This window comes from Hylobates moloch, unplaced genomic scaffold (assembly GCF_009828535.3).
Source record: "Hylobates moloch isolate HMO894 unplaced genomic scaffold, HMol_V3 SCAFFOLD_10, whole genome shotgun sequence".
NCBI classification, from domain to species: domain Eukaryota; kingdom Metazoa; phylum Chordata; class Mammalia; order Primates; family Hylobatidae; genus Hylobates; species Hylobates moloch.
Genome location: NW_026652285.1, coordinates 85,369,542 through 85,390,645, shown reverse-complemented (window position 1 = coordinate 85,390,645; position 21,104 = coordinate 85,369,542). Strand labels below are relative to the sequence as shown.

Sequence of the window (21,104 nt, the reverse complement as noted above, 5' to 3'; positions counted from 1 at the left end):
TGGCCTCTGCACTAGGGCCTACTAACCTCAGCAAGCTTAATCCCCAGTTTACAGATGGAGCTGAGGCTCCATGAGCTTAGCTACCTTGTTCAAGGCCACCCAGCTAGTAGGTGGTAGATCATCTTTTCAGTCAAAAAAGAACTTAGATCCTTGGAATGGTTGATACACCACCCAAATAAAACAAGATGTAAGTTTGAGGGTTTTTCTGATAGGTGAGTATACACAGTCATCCCTTGATATTCAGGGGGAAATGGTCCCAGGACCTCCTGAAGACACCTGAATCTGAGGATGCTCAAGTCCCTGATATAAAATGATGTAGTATTTGCATATAACCTACACACATCCTCCTGCATACTTTAATTCATCTGTTGATTACTTACAATACCTAATACAATGTAAATGCCATGTGAAGTTGCTATACTGTACTGTGTAGTGATAATAACAAGAAAAAAAAGTCTGTATATGGTCAGTAGTATATTTTCGACCTATGGTTGGTTGAATCCTTGGTGTGGAACCCGCTGATAGAGATGGAGGGCTGCCTAAACATTATGGTGTCTCTTGTTTTCACATTCGGTAGCTGTAGCCTTGGGGCAGTCCCATCCTCTTCGAATCTATCTGGAATGCATGGGAGCATCTTTTGCAGGCAGTGGAGCGGGTGAATAGCACTGCTGCTATTTGGGGCTCAGAGGTCTGGGATACTAACACCTGCTGCAATGCTTATGTTGCCACAGTTCCACAGGATGAAAGATCATCTAACCACAAATGCAAATAGCTATCTTGTTGATAACAATAGGCTCCTCATCCGTTCAGGATGTGGGGGAGTTACTTTAACTCCATTGGGCATGAGCTCAGAGATCGAAGTGACTTGTCAAAAGTGCAGTATACAAGCTGGGCAGTGGCCCATGTCTGTATCTCAGGAGGCTGAAGCAGGACGATCGTTTGAACCTAGGAGTTCGTCTCATCTTTTTTTTTTTTTTTTGAGATGGAGTTTTGCTCTTGTCGCCCAGGCTGGAGTGCAACGGCACGATCCCGGCTAATTGCAACCTCCGCCTCCCGGGTTCAAGCGATTCTCCTGTCTCAGCCTCCTGAGTAGCTGGGATTACAGGTGCCCACCACTACCCCCAACTAATTTTTGGTATATTTAGTAGAGACGGGGTTTCACCATGTTGGCCAGGCTGGTCTCAAACTCCTGACCAAAGTGCTGGGATTACAGGCATGAGCCACTGCACCCGGCTGAGATCCCATCTCTTAAAAAAAAAAAAAAAAAAAAAAAAAAAGGGTGGGGGGCATTATACAAAGTGGACAGTCCTTAAAAAGCTCAGACTTCATACAGGAAACAGGCCATGCTGGCTGTACCGGTCCTTTTGTCTGGACAGTGTGGGGAACCTGTGAAACCTTCATAAGGTCACCAATGGTCAGATGACAGTTCAAATTCAGGCTCCATCACTTGCTGGCTGGGTAAACTTGAGCAAGTGTTTCTTGGAGCCTGTTTTGTCCATAAAAAGGGAATAATAAACTCAAAAGATTGTGGGGATTAAACAAGGTATCTGAATGTGCCTGGTACACCATCTAGGTAGGGACTAAGTGTTCTGTGAAACGGTGGCTATGTTTATCTTGCCATTTTCACAAATGCCACGCCTGGCTTTGTGCTTCTTAACCACTTTCTTACAATGATGTTTTAATTCCTGTGAAGAAATAGCCTACAAGGTATTTGTTCTGTCAAAGGCTTAGATGAAATATTTTCACCCAACTGCTACCTCTTGGAACAACCAAAAAACAAAGAAAAACAAGTCGAAGGGAACTAATAGTAAAATTTAAACCTGAGAAACTAAAAATCTTTTGTTAGCACATTATATCCAATTGCATGCTAATTCACCAGTGTTCATTATTTTACACATACTACACAGAAGGTAAGAAAAAAATTTCTCTTTATCGCAATCTATGAAATAGAATTCATTAATACTTGAACAATAGTGAAGTGAGCAACAGAGGGTAGTCCTGAGAATTCAGAAGCCGAACAACTACATAGAAAATGCAACCGTTTGGTTATAATTGAAATCAGATTAAAAACAGTATGTTTAGGTCAGGCACAGTGGCTCATGCCTGTAATCCCAGCATTTTGGGAGGCCAAGGCAGAAGGATCACATGAGCCCAGAAATATGAGACCGGCCTGGGCAACAAAGTGAAATCGTGTCTCTACAAAAAAAATAAAAAAAATTAGCCAGGCATGGTGGCATCCTCCTGTGATCCCAGTTACACAGGAGGACGAGGGGATGAGGCAGGAGAATAATTTGAGCACAGGAAGTCAAGGCTGTGGTGAGCTGTGTTCGCACTACTGCACACCAGTCTGGGCGACAAAGGGAGACCCTGTCTCAAAATGAAACAAAACAACCCAGTTGTTTGGCTATATCACACATTCAGAGTCCACAGAATAGAGCTGACCAAAGCCATTGTCAACCTCTCTGCGACAGCAAATTAAGTTTTTTTTTTTTTTTGAGATGGAGTCTTGCTCTGTTGCCCAGGCTGGAGTACAACGGCATGATCTTGGCTCATTGCAACCTCCGCCTCCCAGGTTCAAGCGATTACATGTGTGAGCCACCGTGCCCGGCCAAGGAGCCCTTCTTTAATAACTCTCCTCCATAGACAACCTTTTCTTCTTCCAAACTCCTATATATGTTTTTGAATTTACTGTGTAATTTGAGAGTTCAGAGGTTGTATAGTTGAGGTGAAAAGAGGTGCATGACAGACAAGTAAGAATTGTAATTGAGTCCAGGCCTGGCTTACTGGTAGTCTGGCCCACAATGCAAACAGCCCTCTATTTTTAAAAAAATTGTTGACAAGGTGCTAAGGGAGACACAAATCAGAGTAATCCATATTTGAGATCATCCATTATATCCCAAACCAAAAAAAGGAGACCTCTATGGACCAATGGCTATGATTCAAAAAATGCTTAACTATAGAAAATAATTCTTTACAGGGTAGTTTTGTAACAAGATTTTACCGTAGCAAATGTGGAATAAAGAAAAGGTTTAGGTTTAGGAATACCCATTAGGGTTTTTTTCGTTAAAGTACCCTTTAATACACGAAGTACATCCTTTAAATAGCCAACAGAAAGGAGGTTGTACAATAGAGACATCATGTTTGCTTTCTAAACATTTGTTTGACTCCTGACACAATGGTTTTGCTTTGGGGTAACATGAACGTTGCCAAATTTCAAAGTAAAATAAAAGATATTTTCTGACAAAGCAAATGTTCAGTTCAGAGTTGCCTGATGCAGTCAGCATTCCAAGCAAACTCAACAGGAAGAGGTGAAATCTTCTTCACTGCATAACCATCGGCGTGGCTGCAGTCTACTGCTTCATATCCCATTCTCCAGGGAAAGGAAAAGTGCTCCCTATGATGCACTGTTTAACCAACGAGTGGTGAGATGTGCCTCTTTACCTGAGGGCTTCCAGACTATAGTTCAGCCACCTTGCTCTCTGGGTCACATGTAGTCCTGAAGCAGGTACCATGTTATGGAAAGCCAAGTTTCAAGAATTAAAAATGCAGAGTCAGTCACAATCCTGGGTGCTGTGTGGAAGGCTATAAGGCATTCGAACAAATTTTTTTTTTTTTGAGAAAGGGTCTTGCTCTGTCACACAGGCTAGAGTGCAATGGTGCAATCTCGGCTCACTGCAACCTCCGCCTCCCAGGCTTAAGCATCCCTCCCACCGCAGCCTCCCAAGTAGCCGGAATCACAGGCACAAGCCACCGCGACCAGCTAATTTTAGTATTTTTTTGTAGAGACAGCATTTGCCATGTTGCCCAGACTAGTCTTGAACTCCTGAGCTCAAGCGATCTACCCACCTTGGCCTCCCAAAGTGCTAGGATTACAGGCGTGAGCCACCATGCCTGGCCAAACAAAAGATTAATAAAAACAATGTCTACACAGTTCGTGGCAGGGCATAAAAAAGTAATAAATTTTCAACCATGAGAGGGGCTCACCATCACCTAGGGATTGGGCTGCCTGCCTGGAGTGGGGGCTGACATGAAGTCCAATTCTACTGAGGGTCTACGCATGGTAATTGCAGAAAACATGATAGAACTAAACACTTCAATTCTTCTCTTTTGCGGAAAACAGCTCCTTAGAGAGAGCTTGAGGTTCAAGTCCTTTTTCCATTGTCATCTATTCAGCCATCCAGAGCTTGAAGGTCCTGTCATATGAGCAAGTGGCTATGAGCTGCCCATCGGAAGAAATATCTAGGCCCATCACTTTGCCTTCATGGCCAGCCAGAGTCTTCAGCGGGGACCAGCCTGGGTGCGTCCAGATCTTGGCTGTGTTATCATAGGCACCAGTAAGCAAGAAGTTCCCATGGATAGCTACAGCAGAAGAGAAGGGGAATTGCTAGAGGAATTCAAGTATTCAAAAGAGAAGACAAAAGCACAAAAGTCTGCAAAAACATACTATTTTTAAAAAACATACTATTTTTAAAAAAACCTATTTCTACAGACTTAAGGGAACAAATAACAGTAAGGTCTTTTGGCTCATTCCCTGACCGAGAATCTGTTCAGAATAATATTAAGGATTCAGTGCTCAGAGCATACATGGAGGAAAGAATGAAGCAAAGCACTCATGAAAGTCGTCTTTACTTCCTGCAATGAGAAGCATGCTTTCCCACAGATCTAAGGGTATGGCAGGGGGAAGGAAATTATAATTTGCTCCTTTACCAGTAGGTCAAATTCTCTCCTGTTCTACTTCTCAGTTAAGCTAAAGCCTGGCCTGCATTCCACAGGAACACAATACTGTTTGTCTGTGTTATTTAGACCTAAAATAGGAGGAAAGCTTACGCTCAAACTTGACGCCAGTCACTAAGTTCTGATGAGCAGGGATGGTGTAGACGCAACGCCGCTGTCGAAGGTCCCACACTTTGCAGGTGTTGTCACCACTGCCGGTTGCAATGTGATAGCTGTGGATTGGATGCAGTATTGAAGTTAGAAATAGAGTACCTGCTGACCCAGAACCCTTTTTCACCCCTCATTCAGTGTTTATTTTACCCATTGGGGGAGAAATTTATTCCATAGATTTCTTTCAGGTGGCCTTCTAAGAACATGATACAACGTCCTGTGCGTAGGTCCCAAACTCGACCAAATGCATCCAGTCCCCTGAAAAAATAATTTATAAATGAACACTTTGAATCCAGTTCTCTGTGGAAGCAGGTATACGTAAGAGGTGAGAGTACTAAGCTGCCCCTGGCTACATGGGAGAAGCCTTACCCAGTGCCAGCCAAAGAGCCATCTTGATGGAAGGCAATGTCATACACACCCATGCTGTGGCCTTCCTGATGCAGGATCTCCTCTTGAGCCTCCAAATCCCATAAGCGCCATGAACGGTCATAGCTAAAACCAAATCACACTAACAATCAACCAGCTGGTATTTATTCAGTTTCTACAACACATAAAGTATTGTAAGTCATTATAGCTTAAGTTATTAATGCTTCTGAAACTATTCATATAACCATATTAACAGGAAGCTCCTTTCTGACATAAACGATGACTCGACAACTAAGCTTATCTGCCTTAGGTGCTAGCTGAAAACCATGGAATCGCTGTAAACCTCTAGGGCTTTTTTTTTTTTTTTTTTGAGACAGCGTCTCACTGTTGCCCAGCCTGGAGCACAGTGGCGCAATCTTGGCTCACTGCAACCTCCACCTCCCGGGTTCAAGCCATTCTCCTGCCTCAGCCTTCTGAGTAGCTGGGACTACAGGTGTGCGCCACCATGCCCAGCTAATTTTTGTATTTTTCATAGAGATGGGGTTTCACTATGTTGGCCAGGCTGGTCTCGAACTCCTGAGCTCAGGTGATTCACCCACCTTGGCCTCCCAAAGTGCTGGGATTATAGGTGTGAATCACCACGCCCAACCTAGTGGCTATTTTAATAACAGGATTCCCCAAGAATGGCCCAGCAAAGACTCTGTTGCCTTCATTCTGCCTCCACTGTTATATTCTTTCATTCATCAAGCATTTATACATTTACTAGGCCCTAAATTGGATGTTGGGGATACAAAAATCACTCATACACAAATAGATCAATGGAAGAGAATAGGAAGTACAGAAATAACCACACATATATGGTCAGATGATTTTTAACAAGGGTACTGAAACAATTCCAACAGAGAAAGGAAAGTCTCTTCAATACAAGGTGGTATAACTGACTATGCAAATGGAAATAAAGACAAAAGAGACAAACTCAATTAAAAAAAAAACAAGCAAAGCATATGACAGAGCACTCAAGAGCAATAGTGATCAGGGTAATAAGAATGAAAATCATGGGAGATCGGCCGGGCGCGGTGGCTCACGCTTGTAATCCCAGCACTTTGGGAGGCCGAGGCGGGCGGATCACGAGGTCAGGAGATCGAGACCACGGTGAAACCCCGTCTCTACTAAAAATACAAAAAAATTAGCCGGGCGTGGTGGCGGGCGCCTATAGTCTCAGCTGCTCGGGAGGCTGAGGCAGGAGAATGGCGTGAACCCGGGAGGCGGAGCTTGCAGTGAGCCGAGATTGCGTCACTGCACTCCAGCCTGGGCGACAGAGCGAGAGTCCGTCTAAAAAAAAAAAAAAAAAAAAAAAAAAGAAGAAAATCATGTGAGATCACTACACACCTGCTAGATTGGGCAAAATGGTAAGACTGACAACACCAAATGTTAACAGGGATATGAAGTAACCAGAACTCCAGGAATGTAAAATGGTGTAACCATTTTGGAAAACTGGTGGGGAGTTTAGAAAAAGTTAAATATACATCTAATACCTCTACCCTATGACCCAACAATTGTACTCATGTCCACAAAAGCCTGGTACAAGAATATTTATAGCAGCTTCATTCTGACTGGCCCAAACCTGGAAACAGCCCAAGTGTCCATCAACAGGAGAATGGATAAACCATGGCACAGTCATAAAAATGAATAACCCCCAGCAGTAACAAGGAATTACTGATACATGCAACAACATGAATGACTCTTAACAATGTTATGCTGAGTGAAAGAAGCCTGCCACAAATGAATTCACAGTATGAATAGACATAATTAATTTATGGTGATAGAAGTCAGATCAGCAGTTGCTTTAGAAGGGGGAGTTGGCTGGAAAAGGGCATGAGGGACCTTTCTGGGGTGATGGACTGTTCTCTGTATTGACAGGGGTGTGGGTCACAGGAATGGTACGCATTTGTAAAGACTGACAGCACTGTACACTTAAAATAAATCCATTCCATTGTATGTTAATTATAGCTTAATGGAAAAGTTCTCTAACAGATTCTAGCCTCCCTGAACTTACAGAACCAGGAAGGGAGACTTATATACCTGTAGCATTGGACAAAAGTGAAAATCCTTGTTTTCTGGTAATTTGTAACTCTGAAATTTCAGATTAATTGTAATTTAAAGGCAAATATGGCTGGGCAGGTTACCTCATACCTATAATCCCAGCACTTCGGGAGGCTGAGGCGGGAAGATCACCTGAGGTCAAGAGTTCAAGACCAGCCTGGCCAACATGGTGAAACCCTGTCTCTACTAAAAATAAAAAAATTAGCTGGGCATGGTGGCACGCGCCTGTAGTCCCAGCTACTCAGGAGGTTGAGGCAGGAGAATCGCTTGAACCCGGGAGGCGGAGGTTGCAATGAGCCGAGATCGTGCCACTGCATTCCAGCCTGGGTGACAGAGTGAGACTCCACCTCAAAAAAAAAAAAAAAGGCAAATATACTTAGCCCTCACTATATTAAACATTCTCCTCTGATTCCAATTCCCTGCAGCCCAACAAAATCCTACCTGAAGATCTCTGCTCTAAAAATTTACCTGGCAGATAGCCATAAAGGGTTAAGAAGATGCCACAGGCCTGTATGGATAAAACAATAAAAGGACGGCTCACCAGGTGGTGCCCAGGAAACGTCCTGATGGATGCCACATTACCCGGGCCACACGCACTGTATGGCCTTCAATATCTGCCACTGGTTCATCACTGGAAAGGAACCAAACATATAAACAATTTTATAGACATATAAATATTCACAAAACTGATTACCTTTTGTGCAGATATACCCATTCTGTACAACACGAGAGGCTAAATTGTAACTACACTTGTAAAATGCTTTGGCCCAATAAGCAAAATAGTCATTCTGCACCAAAGGAGTACCTGGATTCTAGAAAGAAAACATGCTTTGGAAGAGATATAAGGACACAGAAATCACACAGTTTTGGTACAAGTGGATTACAGACAAACCTTTTTCAAATTTAGGCCTGTTCCAAGATCCAAATGAAAAAGGAACTCCTCAATAGAGACGAGGCTTAGTCTCCTTTTGGTGGCCATTAAATTCTGCTACCCAGCAACCACCAAAAGATCTGAACATTAGCAAAAGGCAATAAACATGAACTGTAAAGAGGGCAATTAAAAAGGGAACTTTGTCAATGTGCATACACAGAACAAGCCAAAGCCCGAGGGGAATAAATATTGCTAAGTATTACCAAAGCCAATTAAAACCTGCTGTGCTCATAAGTGAGACCCTGTCTGGTGAGGAGTGAAGACACTAATTGGCTCTTATAAAAATTCTCAAGTAAAAACCTTCATGTGTTTTCCCAAAGAAAGAAAATTAACAATTAAATTCAGATGGCTTTTGGCCAACAGGGTGCTTCCAAATTTTTTTTTTTTTTTGGAAAACAATCATATAAACACATTTTTAAAAACTGTTGTAGTTGGGAAATACATTCCAGGTAAAGGATGATGCTGTTGGGAGGAGACATCTCCTTGGTAATACTGCTAGACAGAACCTCACTTTCCTCTCCCCTGTGGCTGTTTGCTAAGAACCAATGAACTGCCAAGAATATTATCTTTAGTTCATTGTTAATCTATCATGTAGGAGGTAGGCTGGATCTTTCTGGAATAAATGGAGCTAGGAAATAGTGGTCACTAGGCTATAGGCGAAAATCAAGATCCAAAGTTAACAGGTAAGAAAAAACTGACGTAACTCCTTTAGTAAGAAAAGGCCTAATAATTTCAATCTTCCACTTACTTCATTTTCATACTAAGTTACCTTGACTCTTAAACCATCTTGGGGGTTAAATGCCAGATTTTTTTTTCTTTCAAGATGTAGTCTTGCTCTGTCGCCCAAGCTGGAGTGCAGTGGTGCAATCTCGGCTCACCACAACCTCCACCTCCCGGGTTTAAGCAATTCTCCTGCCTCAGCCTTAAGGTGTGAGCCACTGCGCATGGCCTAAATGCCAGATTTTTAACCTGAGGTCCTGGGGTCCAACCAATCAAACATCTACTTTAGTGATGGCAGTATGGGCCACAGAACAGTGATATTCACCTGTCCAGACTCCAAAGCTTCACAGAGCCATCAGCCGCACAAGAGGCCAGGTTGACATCTTTTTGGTCCAAGGAGACAGTAGATTTGGGATGGAATACAATTGCTCCTACATTTGTGTTATGCCCTAAAGGAGTGTAAGAGATGCAAGTTAAAAGGTTCCTGCCTCTCGATATAACCCATGTACAAATACAGACTATGATGAACATCACAGGTAAGTATATACTAGGGAACATGTGGACATACAGAATATTAAAGTGACTATTCAACTATTAAAACATCAACTATTTTAATTTAAGCTAATATTTAGATTATATTTTTTAAAAAAGCAAAACACAAAAAAACCCATTGTGGTTTTTGGTTTAGAGATTATAAAATGCCAGAGTGTGACTGGACATGAGAGAAAAGTGGATGTGTAGGAAGTTGTGATAGTCCAGTCTTGAAGCCAGAGGAAACCAAGTCAAATCAAATCAAGAATTAATGCTGTGTATATGGGGTCTGAGTGTCAAGCAGAATTTAAGGCTTAACTGAGTTCACACTGGGAAAAAGACTGAGATTTGGATAAGACTCTAACTTACCTCGAAGAGTGTGAAGGAGGTTGCAATCAGGAACAGACCAGAGCTTGCAAAGCCCACTCCTATCAAATACAAAGGAAAGCATCTCAGCCAGGGTTGGTCTGGGAAGGAAAAGGTACCTTGGTAATATTACTAAAGGACGATCTCTTCTCACCCCCAGTAAACTTTACAATGGCTGACAGAAAAATAAAAGCCTTATAGTTGGAAGGGTTATAGAAGAAAAAGCTACCTCCAGCCCGCACACAACCAGAGGCTTTTACTGGACTATAATCAACACTACACCATAGCCATTCTCCTTAACTTTTGGATCCGCTTGTGAGGGAAGGTGGGGCAAATTAAACTATCCAATAATACTAATATTAATAGTGATACTATCCTTAAATATGAATAGCATTTTGCTGATTACAAAGTATTTAAATTTTTTTTTTGAGAAAGAGTGTCACTCTGTCACCTAGGCTGGAGTGCAGTAACGTGATCACAGTTCACTGCAGCCTCAACCTCCCAGGCTCAAGCAATTCTATCACCCAGCCTCCTGAATAGCTGGGACTAATAGGTGCATGCCACCACACCTGGCTAACATTTTAAAAAATTAAATAAATTTTTAAAAAGTTTTTGGGCCAGGCGCCGTGGCTCACGCCTGTAATCCCAGCACTTTGGGAGGCCGAGGCAGGCAGATCACAAGGTCAGGAGATCGAGCCCATCCTGGCTAACACGGTGAAACCCTGTCTCTACTAAAAATACCAAAAATTAGCTGGGCATGGTGGCAGGCGCCTGTAGTCCCAGCTACTTGGGAGGCTGAGACAGGAGAATGGCATGAACCCAGGAGGCGGAGCTTGCAGTGAGCCGAGATTGTGCCACTGCACTCTAGCCTGGGCGAAAGTGTGACACTCCGTCTCAAAAAAAAAAAAAAAAATTTGTAGAGACAGGGTCTCACTATTGTTGCCCAGCCTGGTCTCAAACTCCTGGGCTCAAGTGATCCTCCTGCTGTGGCCTTCCAAAGTGCTGGGATTACAAGTGTAAGCCACCGTGCCTTGCTGGCCTTAAACTTTTTAGAGACTTCTTATTTTGGAAATTTTTCAACAAATTACTTTTATATCTATTATCTCGGATGATCTTTCTAACAGACCTGTGAAGTAGGTACGGCAGGAACAACCAAACATTATAGTGAAGGTAATGAGGCTTGGAGAGGTGGACTCATTTGTGTAGTCCCTTGGCTTTCTCCTGAACCCGTCTCAAGGTCGGTCTAGTCAAGTAGCTCCTGTGTATTCAATCTAAGTTTCCTTTCTCATTAGATAACCATGTCCCACAAAAAAACACAACCAAACTCAAACAAAACAACAAAGTTACCACATCCTGAGTTTTCTGCATATGCGGTGATAAGAAAATAAAACAAAGATAAACCAATAATTAACGTTTAACGAGTCCTTACTACATACCAGGCACTGTCAAGGCAAAATGCTTTACAAACACTACCTCACCCCACTTTACAGATGAGGACACTGAAGCTTACAGAAATTAAGTATCTTAGCGAGGTCACATAACTGGAAAAGAAAAGCCAGACTGAGTTATGGATACTAGTTGGTCTATAAACTGACTACAGGACCTGTTCCAAAACACTAGTGTCAAGAATGTGACAGAGTGCTTTATGTAATGGATCTCTGGGGTCACTGGTGAAGAGTGAGAACGGCTAAACCAAGGCTACATTGTATTATACAACAGGTAGAGCACTGACTGACATCTGTAGTTTGGTGTGATCATGAGAAGCAGAGAAAGAGGACGTAGAAATAGACGTCTAACACAAATGTTAATTTTTTTCCTGAGCCTGCTCCCCATTTAGGAAAAAATGTCATTGTAAAATGGAACTTACCAACAAGCTGTGGCCAGCATCTTGGAATTGGGACTAAAGTGACAGTAGGAGATAGGCCGATCATCCCCAATCTGACTGCAAAAATTATTCAAAGACTTAAAAAGAAAAAAAACACACACATGGTGATCAGTAATAGGTTAATCTAAGAGTTCCTTTGCTTTTCCACCATAAAAAGAACAACAAAGCAGCTTTTCAGTTTTAACCCATCCGAAGATTCTTCTATGGTTTTGTTGCTGCTGTTAGAAGACACATACATTGATATATGAAGTTATATGAAACTCCAGCATGCTGTTTTCTATAGTCTATTTTTTTTTTTTTTGAGACAGAGTCTTGCTGTGTTGCTCAGGGTGGAGTGTGGTGGCGTGATCTTGGCTCACCGCAACCTCCGCTTCCCGGGTTCAAGCAATCCTCCCGTCTCAGCCTCCCAAGTACCTGGGATTACAGGCGCATGCCACCACACCTGGCAAATTTTTGTATTTTTAGTAGAGACAGGGTTTCACCATGTTGACCCGGCTGGTCTCAAACTCCTGAGGCTCAAGTGATCCGCCTGCCTCTGCCTCCCAAAATGCTGGGATTACAGGACTGAGCCATTGTGCCCAGCTGTTTTCTACAGTCTTAGTATCACAACTTCTGAGTCAGCTAAATATAAACAGAAAACCCCAGAGAAACTTTGACATATTAACAGGGAGAAATAAAGAATAGAACCATAGGCCTCTGCTGAGTACAAAGCACAGTAAGCTCCTGCCACGTTAACTGATGGCTCCTCCCATGTCACAGCAGCTCAACTCAAGCAGGGAGGAATCACTCTAGTTGCCTCTACCTTCCCAGAGGTGAGCCAAAGTAGAAAAATCAAATAAACATGAAGACCCTTTAAGATGTGGGACAATCGCTGGGAGCATCTTACCCGGAGAGACTTGTGCAGCTCTTGCATCTGGGAGGTCCTTGTTGTCTCAGGAATCTCCTTATGGAGTCGGGCCTCTTCCAAGCGTTTCATTGCCCTGCGACACAGAAACACCATCACCAGGAGCAACAGGGTTGTAAACAAGGACCCACATGTATCTCTACTCTACCCCTCAATTTCATTTAACAACCATAGTCTTTATCAAGCCCTCAGTTCCTGAGAGGAAACACACACAAAAAATATGCTTTTTTCTTCTACTGGAGGCTCTCTTTACCTGGGCAACGAATAATTAGCAATCCATAGTCTTGCCACCTTCAAGCTATTTGGTCCTTCATGATACCAGGTTTGCTGATACTGAAAGGCAAATTAAGAGCAGAAAGGTCAAGTCTGAAGCATTCTACTCCTCTTATAACTGTCATTTCTCCATTTTAACTGCCCAGAAGGAAGGTGAATTCGTTCGGTAATAGGATGAAATCAGGCATAGGACTTTCTACTGTATTTTTTTCTATGATATGTAATTAGATGGTTATACCAGGAATGCTATGATTCTTTCCTGACTGGAAAACTCACTTAGCTCCATTCATACTTACAAAGGAACCAAAACTACTACCAGCAACTATTCTTGAATGGTAGAGCCTTCAAAGACATTTCCCCCCAACATCTTAGCAAAGCAAACCATTGAAAGCAGAAAACGAGAGACCTATCCCCTCATTTCCTTCATGTTTACACTGTGAAGTTAAAGACATGTTCTACCTCTTCTTTGGACTTCTTAGACTTCTCATCATCTTTTTTGGTCTTTTTCAAGGCATCAGTACCGACGACTGAGAGGATATTTCTTAACCTGTTAAAAAAAAAAAAAAGATCAGAATTTAAACATGGTTGAGATAACACTGTTTTTAAAGTACACTTTAACACAGTTTTAAACACTGTTATTAAAGCTCCCCTAAGATGGGAGCAAGCCTTTACTATTCTCTCACTGTTCAAACCACCTAGCAACCTTTTTTTTTTTTTCTCTTTTTAAGAGATGAGGTCTTGTTGTTGCCCAGGATGGAGTGCAGTGGCATGATCAAGGGTCACTGCAGCCTCAACCTCCTAGGCTCAAGCGATCCTCCCACCCCAGCCTCCCGAGTGGCTGGGACTACAGGTACACTGCTACAACTGGCTAATTTTTAAATTTTTCTGTAGAGAGAAGGGCTTGCTATGTTGCCCAGGCAAATCTTGAACTTCTGGGCTCAAGTGATCCTCCTGCCTCAGCCCCCCAAAGTGCTGGGATTACGGGCATGAGCCACTATGCCCAGCCCTCCAGGAACCTTCTTTAAGAGTCAAGTGGGGATGGCTAAACTCCCAGTGTGGTTTCTCCCACTCAGTCTTCTCTATTTGGAAATTCCCAAAATTCAACTATAAGCAATTACTCTATTCAATTTAGAGTCAATGAGCCCCTACACTGCTACCACTTGGTCTGTGAAGACTGCCAACTTTCACTCAGTGCCACAATGTACTGGATACTGACTCAGGTGCTAACTATACAGTGATGACTAAGAATCGGTTCTTGATTTCAAGTAGCTTAGTCCTGGGGAAACAACAGAGAGTACTGGCAAACTATAATTCATTATATTACCTATCACTACAGCAGTCAGCACAGAGTGCTAGAGGGGACTTTGTAACGGGCATCTAACTAAGCTTAGAAGATCAGGGAAGGTTTCATTAAAAAAAGGTAATATGTAAATTGAGTCCTCAATTAATCAGGTCAAGGGGGTCAAGAATAAGACAATGTCGGCCAGGCGCGATGGCTCAAGCCTGTAATCCTAGCACTTTGGGAGGCCGAGGCGGGTGGATCACGAGGTCAGGAGATCGAGACCATCCTGGCTAACACGGTGAAACCCCGTCTCTACTAAAAAATACAAAAAAATTAGCCGGGCGTGTTGGTGGGCGCCTGTGGTCCCAGCTACTCGGGAGGCTGAGGCAGGAGAATGGCGTCAACCCAGGAGGTGGAGGTTGCGGTGAGCCGAGATCGCGCCACCGCACTCCAGCCTGGGGGACAGAGAAAGACTCTGTCTCAAAAAAAAAAAAAAAAGAATAAGAAAATGTCAGGCAAAGGGTTAAACAAATAAGGCCTGGAGGTAAGAAAAACATGTTGAGCTTGCAGTCACAAATAATTCAATATGGCTGGAGCGTGGAACATAGAAGAGGACTGGTGAAGAACAGGGCTGCAAATGCAAGGAGGAGTCAGGTCACAAAGAATTGCTAATGCCACGCTCAGGAGGATTTACAGGTGAGAAACATCCCTGAAACAGTACAAAGAATGGATTAAAAGGGAAGAATAATGGCAGGGAAATCAGACAGTACTGTTGTAGTGATGCTCTGAGTCACAACGGTGGACTGAAATTCAGATAGTAGCAGTAGTGACTCAAAGGATTCATTTAAGGAACATAATAATGAATAAGATAGACTTTGCTGGTGGAAAAAACAAACTAAACAATAATAAAAAAGTATACCCTTTGAAAAGGCTAATAAAATAACATACTATGACAGAGAACGGAGGGGTTAGGTGTGACGAAAGGCTTCTTTGAATAGGTGGCATCTATGCTGAAACAAAAGAATAAGAAGTTTGACAGGGATCCAGGTTAATAAAAAATGAAGAAGGCCGGGCGTGGTGGCTCATGTCTGTAATCCCAGCACTTTGGGAGGCCCAGGCAGGCGGATCACTTAAGGAGTTTGAGATCAGCCTGGCCAACGTGTTGAAACCCCGTCTCTACTAAAAATATAAAAGTTAGCCAGGCATGGTGGCACATGCCTGTAGTCCCAGGTACTTGGGAGGCTGAGGCAGGAGAATGGCTTGCACCTGGGAGGTGGAGGTTGCAGTGAGCCGAGATTGCACCATTGCACTCCAGCCTGGGTGACAGAGCGAGACTCCGTCTCAAAGGAAAAAAAAAGGCAGAAGAAAAGCCTCTAAAAGCCAAGAGAGAAGAATAAAAATAGACCAATCATGTGGAAAGACATAAAAAGAACTAGCATATTCCATAAGGACCAATGTGGCTATTCTAGTAAATTGGGGAAGGGTGATATGGGTAAGGCTGAAGACCTTACAGACCATGGTAAGAGTTTTTTACTCCAAGTATGAGAAGACAATCTAGGATTTTAAGCAAGCAATTAACACAACATGTTTGGGGCTATCACAACAGTGCAGATTTGAAAGCAGTAAAGATAGAGCAAAGAAGATAGCTGGAGTTGTATCTCGCAAGTAGAACAGACTAGATTTTGCTAATGGATTATAAAGGAGGCTAGGCAGATTTTCAACTAAGAATTGTATGAGTATAGGAGAGAGGTGGGGATATATTTCAATTCAGATGTCTCAAGTTTGAAGTACCTGTGGGATACCTGAGCTGCAATGAGAGATTTGGGAATCATCAGAACACACAGTGAATGATGCTATGGGAGTAGAGCTGATCACCAAGGGCAAGTAGAGGAAAAGACAGCCTGTAAAGGGCAGGCAGAGAAAAAGAGGTTTAGAAGGTAAGTGAGAAGAATTAGCTAGTGAGAGAAGAGGAAAATCAAGAGGATTTGGTCTTAGGAGAGTGAAGGAAAGGGAGTAGTTCAAGGAGGGAGTATTTCAAGGAGGGAGTGGCTGGCAGTATACTAGGGCTATTCTTAGTAAAGGTGGATTGGTGATCTTAATAAAGAGCAATTTTAATGTGGTAGGGGTTGGTCAGTTTGCAGCAGGTTGAAGAGTAAATAAGGGTAAAGACCTCAAGGGAGTAATAGAAAAAACCCTTCCAACAAGCTGGATGATGAAGGGGAGATGTGATAGTGGACAGAGAGACCAGAGGGGCTCCTCATAATTGTGTGTGACTAGACCACAACTAAAAGACTTCGCAACCTGAAAATAACAAGAGGGCATTATCCGAGGACGGTACCCCTCTTCAATAAAATCCAAAAAACATTTATCATTGTTTTATGTCATTGATATAGAATGTATTTGATGTCTCAATTTTCAAAGCCCAACAACAAATGTTTATCCAATTCAAAACTCGCACTGGGGAGGGGAGGCAAGGGAGCACGTTAGCACCCTCTTCCCAGTCTATAAAGAAAAACGGGCCAGGCATGAAGGCTCACGCTTGTAATCCCAGCACTTTGGGAGGCCAAGGTGGGTAAATCATTTGAGGTTAGGAGTTCAAGACCAGCCTGGCCAACATGGTGAAACCCTGTCTCTACTAAAAATACAAAAATATAAAAAATAACTAAAAATACAAAAAAAAAAAAAAAAATATGGTGGCAGGTGCCTGTAATCCCAGCCACTTGGGAGGCTGAGGCAGGAAAATCGCTTGAACCCGGGAGGTGGAGGCTGCAGTGAGCTGAGATCACGACACTGCACTCAAGCCTGGGTGACAGAGCAAGACTCCGTCTCAAAACACAAAACAAAACAAAACAAAACAAAAACAAACAAACACAAAAAAGAAAAATTAATAGTGGAGTAAAAATTGGCCTAAGACAGATTCTGGGCTAACTCATATAAACACAGTAAGATATTGTTAACATGATTTGAGACGTTCTATTAAAGTTCAACTAAATGATCAACCAAAATTTGGAATAGAACCCTGTGATTATAATAAAGAAAAAAAGTAAATATTTAGAAAGGCAACCTTTCTCTTCTTTCAGCAGGACCCTCTCCAAAAAGTGTGATGGGTTCCCCCAAGGCTCTAAGGCAAGCTTTGACCTCTGAGTCATCTGTGGAAACATTGATCTGCCGGGCTCGCTTCCTTCTCTCAAACTCAGCCAATACTTCTGCCTGTCGCTCGCTGATATGCTCTTCAATTTCAAACACTTCTCCTATTAAAAAGAAAATAGGCAACATCAGCAGATCTTCTTCAAATAGAGAGAAATAATTTCTAGTAACTGCAGTCTGTGTATGCCCTGAGGGAAAAGTAACTGTCTATTACACATTTTATAGTTTACTGTTTTTCAGTTTATTAAATTATGCCAAACACATAAACCTAAATGACACAGCCTCAAAAGGCAAGAAAATGGTTCAAGCCACCTCGTTTCATTTATTAACTTTACACCTATATAAACACACACTTTGGCTGAGACCAGCAAGTAAGAGTACAGAACATCTTTTGCAAAGAGTTAACTAGGCTGTCTATCCAGAAGATGTAACAGAAACATTATTGTAACAACGGCCAAAGCTATTTATTCTCTAAAGGAGACCCAGTATAGGGATACTTAACAAATAATTAACTAGTAAACTGCAAATAATTACCATGAAAATGAGAGTTCCACAACTATAAGGATTTCTGGATAATCCAGCAATAGTTTTGAAACCCACACCAAAATGTAAGTGTGATAAAAAATGAGAGGCACAGTGGTGACGTTATATTTAAGATAGTATAAAAAGTTTAAAAAGTCACTAGGCTACAGTGCATGTGTTTAGAAAATGTGTGGGAGGATCAATGAGAAACCTGACAGATGTCCCTGCTGCAGAGGAGTCTTCATTTTATGCCCTTTGGTATTGTCTGAATTTCTTAGGACAAATATGCATAATTTTATTTTAAAAATATAGTAGACCTCTCATTACTGACATGGAAAGATATCCTCAATGGTATATAAAATGAAAAATGGGGGTTATACAACAATTTATATCATGTTTCCATTTATGGAAAAAATTACATATTTTTATACCTGTATTAAAATTCTCAGAAAGATATACAATCAATTAATTTAAAAAATATAGGATTTTCTACTTCACACATTTATACATTGATCTTTTAAAAGAAAAATAACGAACTTTTTTTGAGACAGAGTCTCGCTCTGTTGTTCAGGTTAGAGTGCAGTGGCACAGTCATGACTCACTGCAGCCTTGAACTCCCACCTCAGAACCCCAGTTAGCTGGGAATACAGGCACATGTCACCATGCCCGGCTAATTTTCTACTTTTTGTAGAGATGGGGTATCACTATTTGCCCAGGCTGGTCTTGGATTCCTGGGCTCAAGCCAGACTCCCGCTTCTCAGCCTCCCAAAGTGCTGGGATTACAGGTGTGAGCCACCAGGCTTGGCCACTATTACTTTTATAATAAAAAAAGATAACTCAGCCAGGTGCAGTGGCTCACGCCTGTAATCCCAGCACTTTGGGAGGCCGAGGTGGGTGGATCATTTGAGGTCAGGAGTTGGAGACCAGCCTGGGCAACATGGTGAAACCCTGTCTCTACTAAAAATACAAAAATTAGCTGGGTGTGGTGGCGGGCACCTGTAATCTCAGCTAATCGGGAGGCTGAGGCAGAAGAATCACTTGAACACAAAAGGCAGAGGTTGCAGTGAGCCAAGGTTATGCCACTGCATTCCAGCCTGGGCAAGAGAGTGAGACCCTGTCACACACACACAAAAAAGATTTCACTTTGGGTAAAAAATAATTGGAAAACTTCAAAAGGGAGAATATCATGAACCACTCTAGCTGCAAACCAATGCCAGAACTATATTAGATCTCCAGAAGACAAATGGAATCAATCTGAATCCAAATGTACACTGAATTTTTGATAAGTCTGCTCACTCATAGAAGAAAAACTATATAACAGATTGTAAGAAAAAGGCTCTCGGCCGGGCGCGGTGGCTCACGCTTGTAAACCCAGCACTTTGGGAGGCCGAGGCGGGCGGATCACGAGGTCAGGAGATCGAGACCACGGTGAAACCCCGTCTCTACTAAAAATACAAAAAAAATTCGCCGGGCGTGGTGGCAGGCGCCTGTAGTCCCAGCTACTCGGAGAGGCTGAGGCAGGAGAATGGCGTGAACCCGGGAGGCGGAGCTTGCAGTGAGCCGAGATTGCGCCACTGCACTCCAGCCTGGGCGACAGAGCGAGACTCCGTCTCAAAAAAAAGAAAAAGGCTCTCTGCATGATTATAAGGGGGTAGGCAAAATACAGCCTTATAGCTGCAAGTTTAAGAATTGAAATTCTGCCGGGCGCAGTGGCTCACGCCTGTAATCCCAGCACTTTAGGAGGATGAAGTGGGCGGATCACAAGGTCAGGAGTTTGAGACCAGCCAGACCAACATGGTGAAACCCCGTATCTACTAAATATACAAAAATTAGCCGGGCGTGGTGGTGTGCGCCTGCAATCCCAGCTACTCGGGAGGCTGAAGCAGGAAAACTGCTTGAACCCGGGAGGCGGAGGTTGCAGTGAGCCGAGATCGCGCCACTGCACTCTAGCCTGGCAACAGAGCAAGACTGTCTAAAAAAAAAAAAAAGGAAATTTTTTGACATTATAAAACTGGTGATATTTAAGTTTAGGAAGGTATTCATTACCCAAAGAGGTAAAGATGGGCTCACAATTTGCATCTTACCAGAGGTTATATTAATATTTCCAGCTTCGATCCCTGCTTTAAGTCCTTCTTTCCCCAAAATCCCAGACTCTCCTTTGGCCAGGCGCTCCCTCTCCTTCTCTTCCAAACTTCCATAATAGATGTGTGGTTTCTTCACGACCGGAGCAACTAAGTCATCGGGTGCTTTAGTTTTGGTTGCCTGCTAAATCAAAGATCTGGATTAAACTAAGGTTTAATCTTGGCAATTTACCGGACTTCACCAGACGATGAAGCTCACCCTGAGTTTCACAGTCCTATTTCTTCCGTAATTGAAAGGACAAATTGGACACTACTTAAGACGTTCTTCATTGATTTGGGGTGAGGGTAGGGGGAGGGTGTTTCAGTCCCTCACTTTGGTTGACAGGATTGATAAAACTAGTGAGGTTCTCTCGGGTATTTTCCTATGAAAGATTTGCTCTGGAATCTGTTTACTTCATTGCGTTGGAAGTGTTCAACCTCGTGTTTTATGATGCTTCCAGGATTCCTGCTCATCACTGGGGAAATACTAAGGATAGATAAAATAACCAACGCGGTGCTAAAGGATAACAAGTTACAACATTACAAGTGTATACATTTCAAACGTTTCCAGACGTGAGGTAGTAGGAGTTAGTAGGTCTCATTAAAATTCTGAGATCTGCCAAAGGCATAAACCTTGGCCAAGACACTTCCCTATTTCAGAGCACCGTTACTGGATGAGTCGGAAGAGATGCTTGCCCTTTGGGGCTGTAGTGGGAGAGGTGCAAATAAGCTACAGTCCACGAAAGCGCTTAGGGATCAGGAAAACGGTGGTCCGCTGTGTAGGACACCACTGAGTCCCGCAGCCTTCCTCTTCAGCCCTCCACCGCCTTCTCCCGCTCCTTAACGGCCCCTTCCCACAAAAATCCCCTTCCCCCTTAGCGCTCCCTGCCAGAGTGAGCTGAGATCCCGGGCTCTGTACCGTGGAGGAGGCTCGCGAGGAAGCCATACTGGGCTCTGGAGCCGCCAGGCCCCAACGAAACCCAAGCACTCCGTTTCAGACCGTCCACCGCGCGCCCAGCAGAGCAGAAGTGCGTCACTGACAGGAAGTGCGTCACAGACAGGACGTGGGC

General features: G+C 43.0%; 1 protein-coding gene across 2 annotated transcripts; it reads right to left on the bottom strand.

Moving 5' to 3' along the window:
- Positions 1 to 1,807: 1,807 nt before the first annotated feature.
- PRPF4 (pre-mRNA processing factor 4) lies at positions 1,808 to 21,066 on the bottom strand. 2 transcript variants are annotated; one of them, XM_032164911.2, is made up of 14 exons: positions 20,954 to 21,066; positions 19,999 to 20,179; positions 17,310 to 17,496; positions 13,423 to 13,510; positions 12,944 to 13,023; positions 12,673 to 12,766; positions 11,769 to 11,863; positions 9,905 to 9,963; positions 9,330 to 9,453; positions 7,895 to 7,984; positions 5,254 to 5,376; positions 5,035 to 5,142; positions 4,828 to 4,946; positions 1,808 to 4,359 (listed from the first exon to the last, which is right to left on the bottom strand). In XM_032164911.2, exons 1-14 carry the CDS (start codon positions 20,978 to 20,980, stop codon positions 4,166 to 4,168), a joined length of 1,569 nt encoding a protein of 522 aa, XP_032020802.1. In that variant the 5' UTR covers positions 20,981 to 21,066; the 3' UTR covers positions 1,808 to 4,165. The 2 variants fall into 2 exon arrangements, with proteins under 2 accessions (XP_032020802.1, XP_032020803.1); XM_032164912.2 differs by having other exon boundaries at positions 19,999 to 20,176.
- Between the last annotated feature and the right edge of the window lie 38 nt (positions 21,067 to 21,104).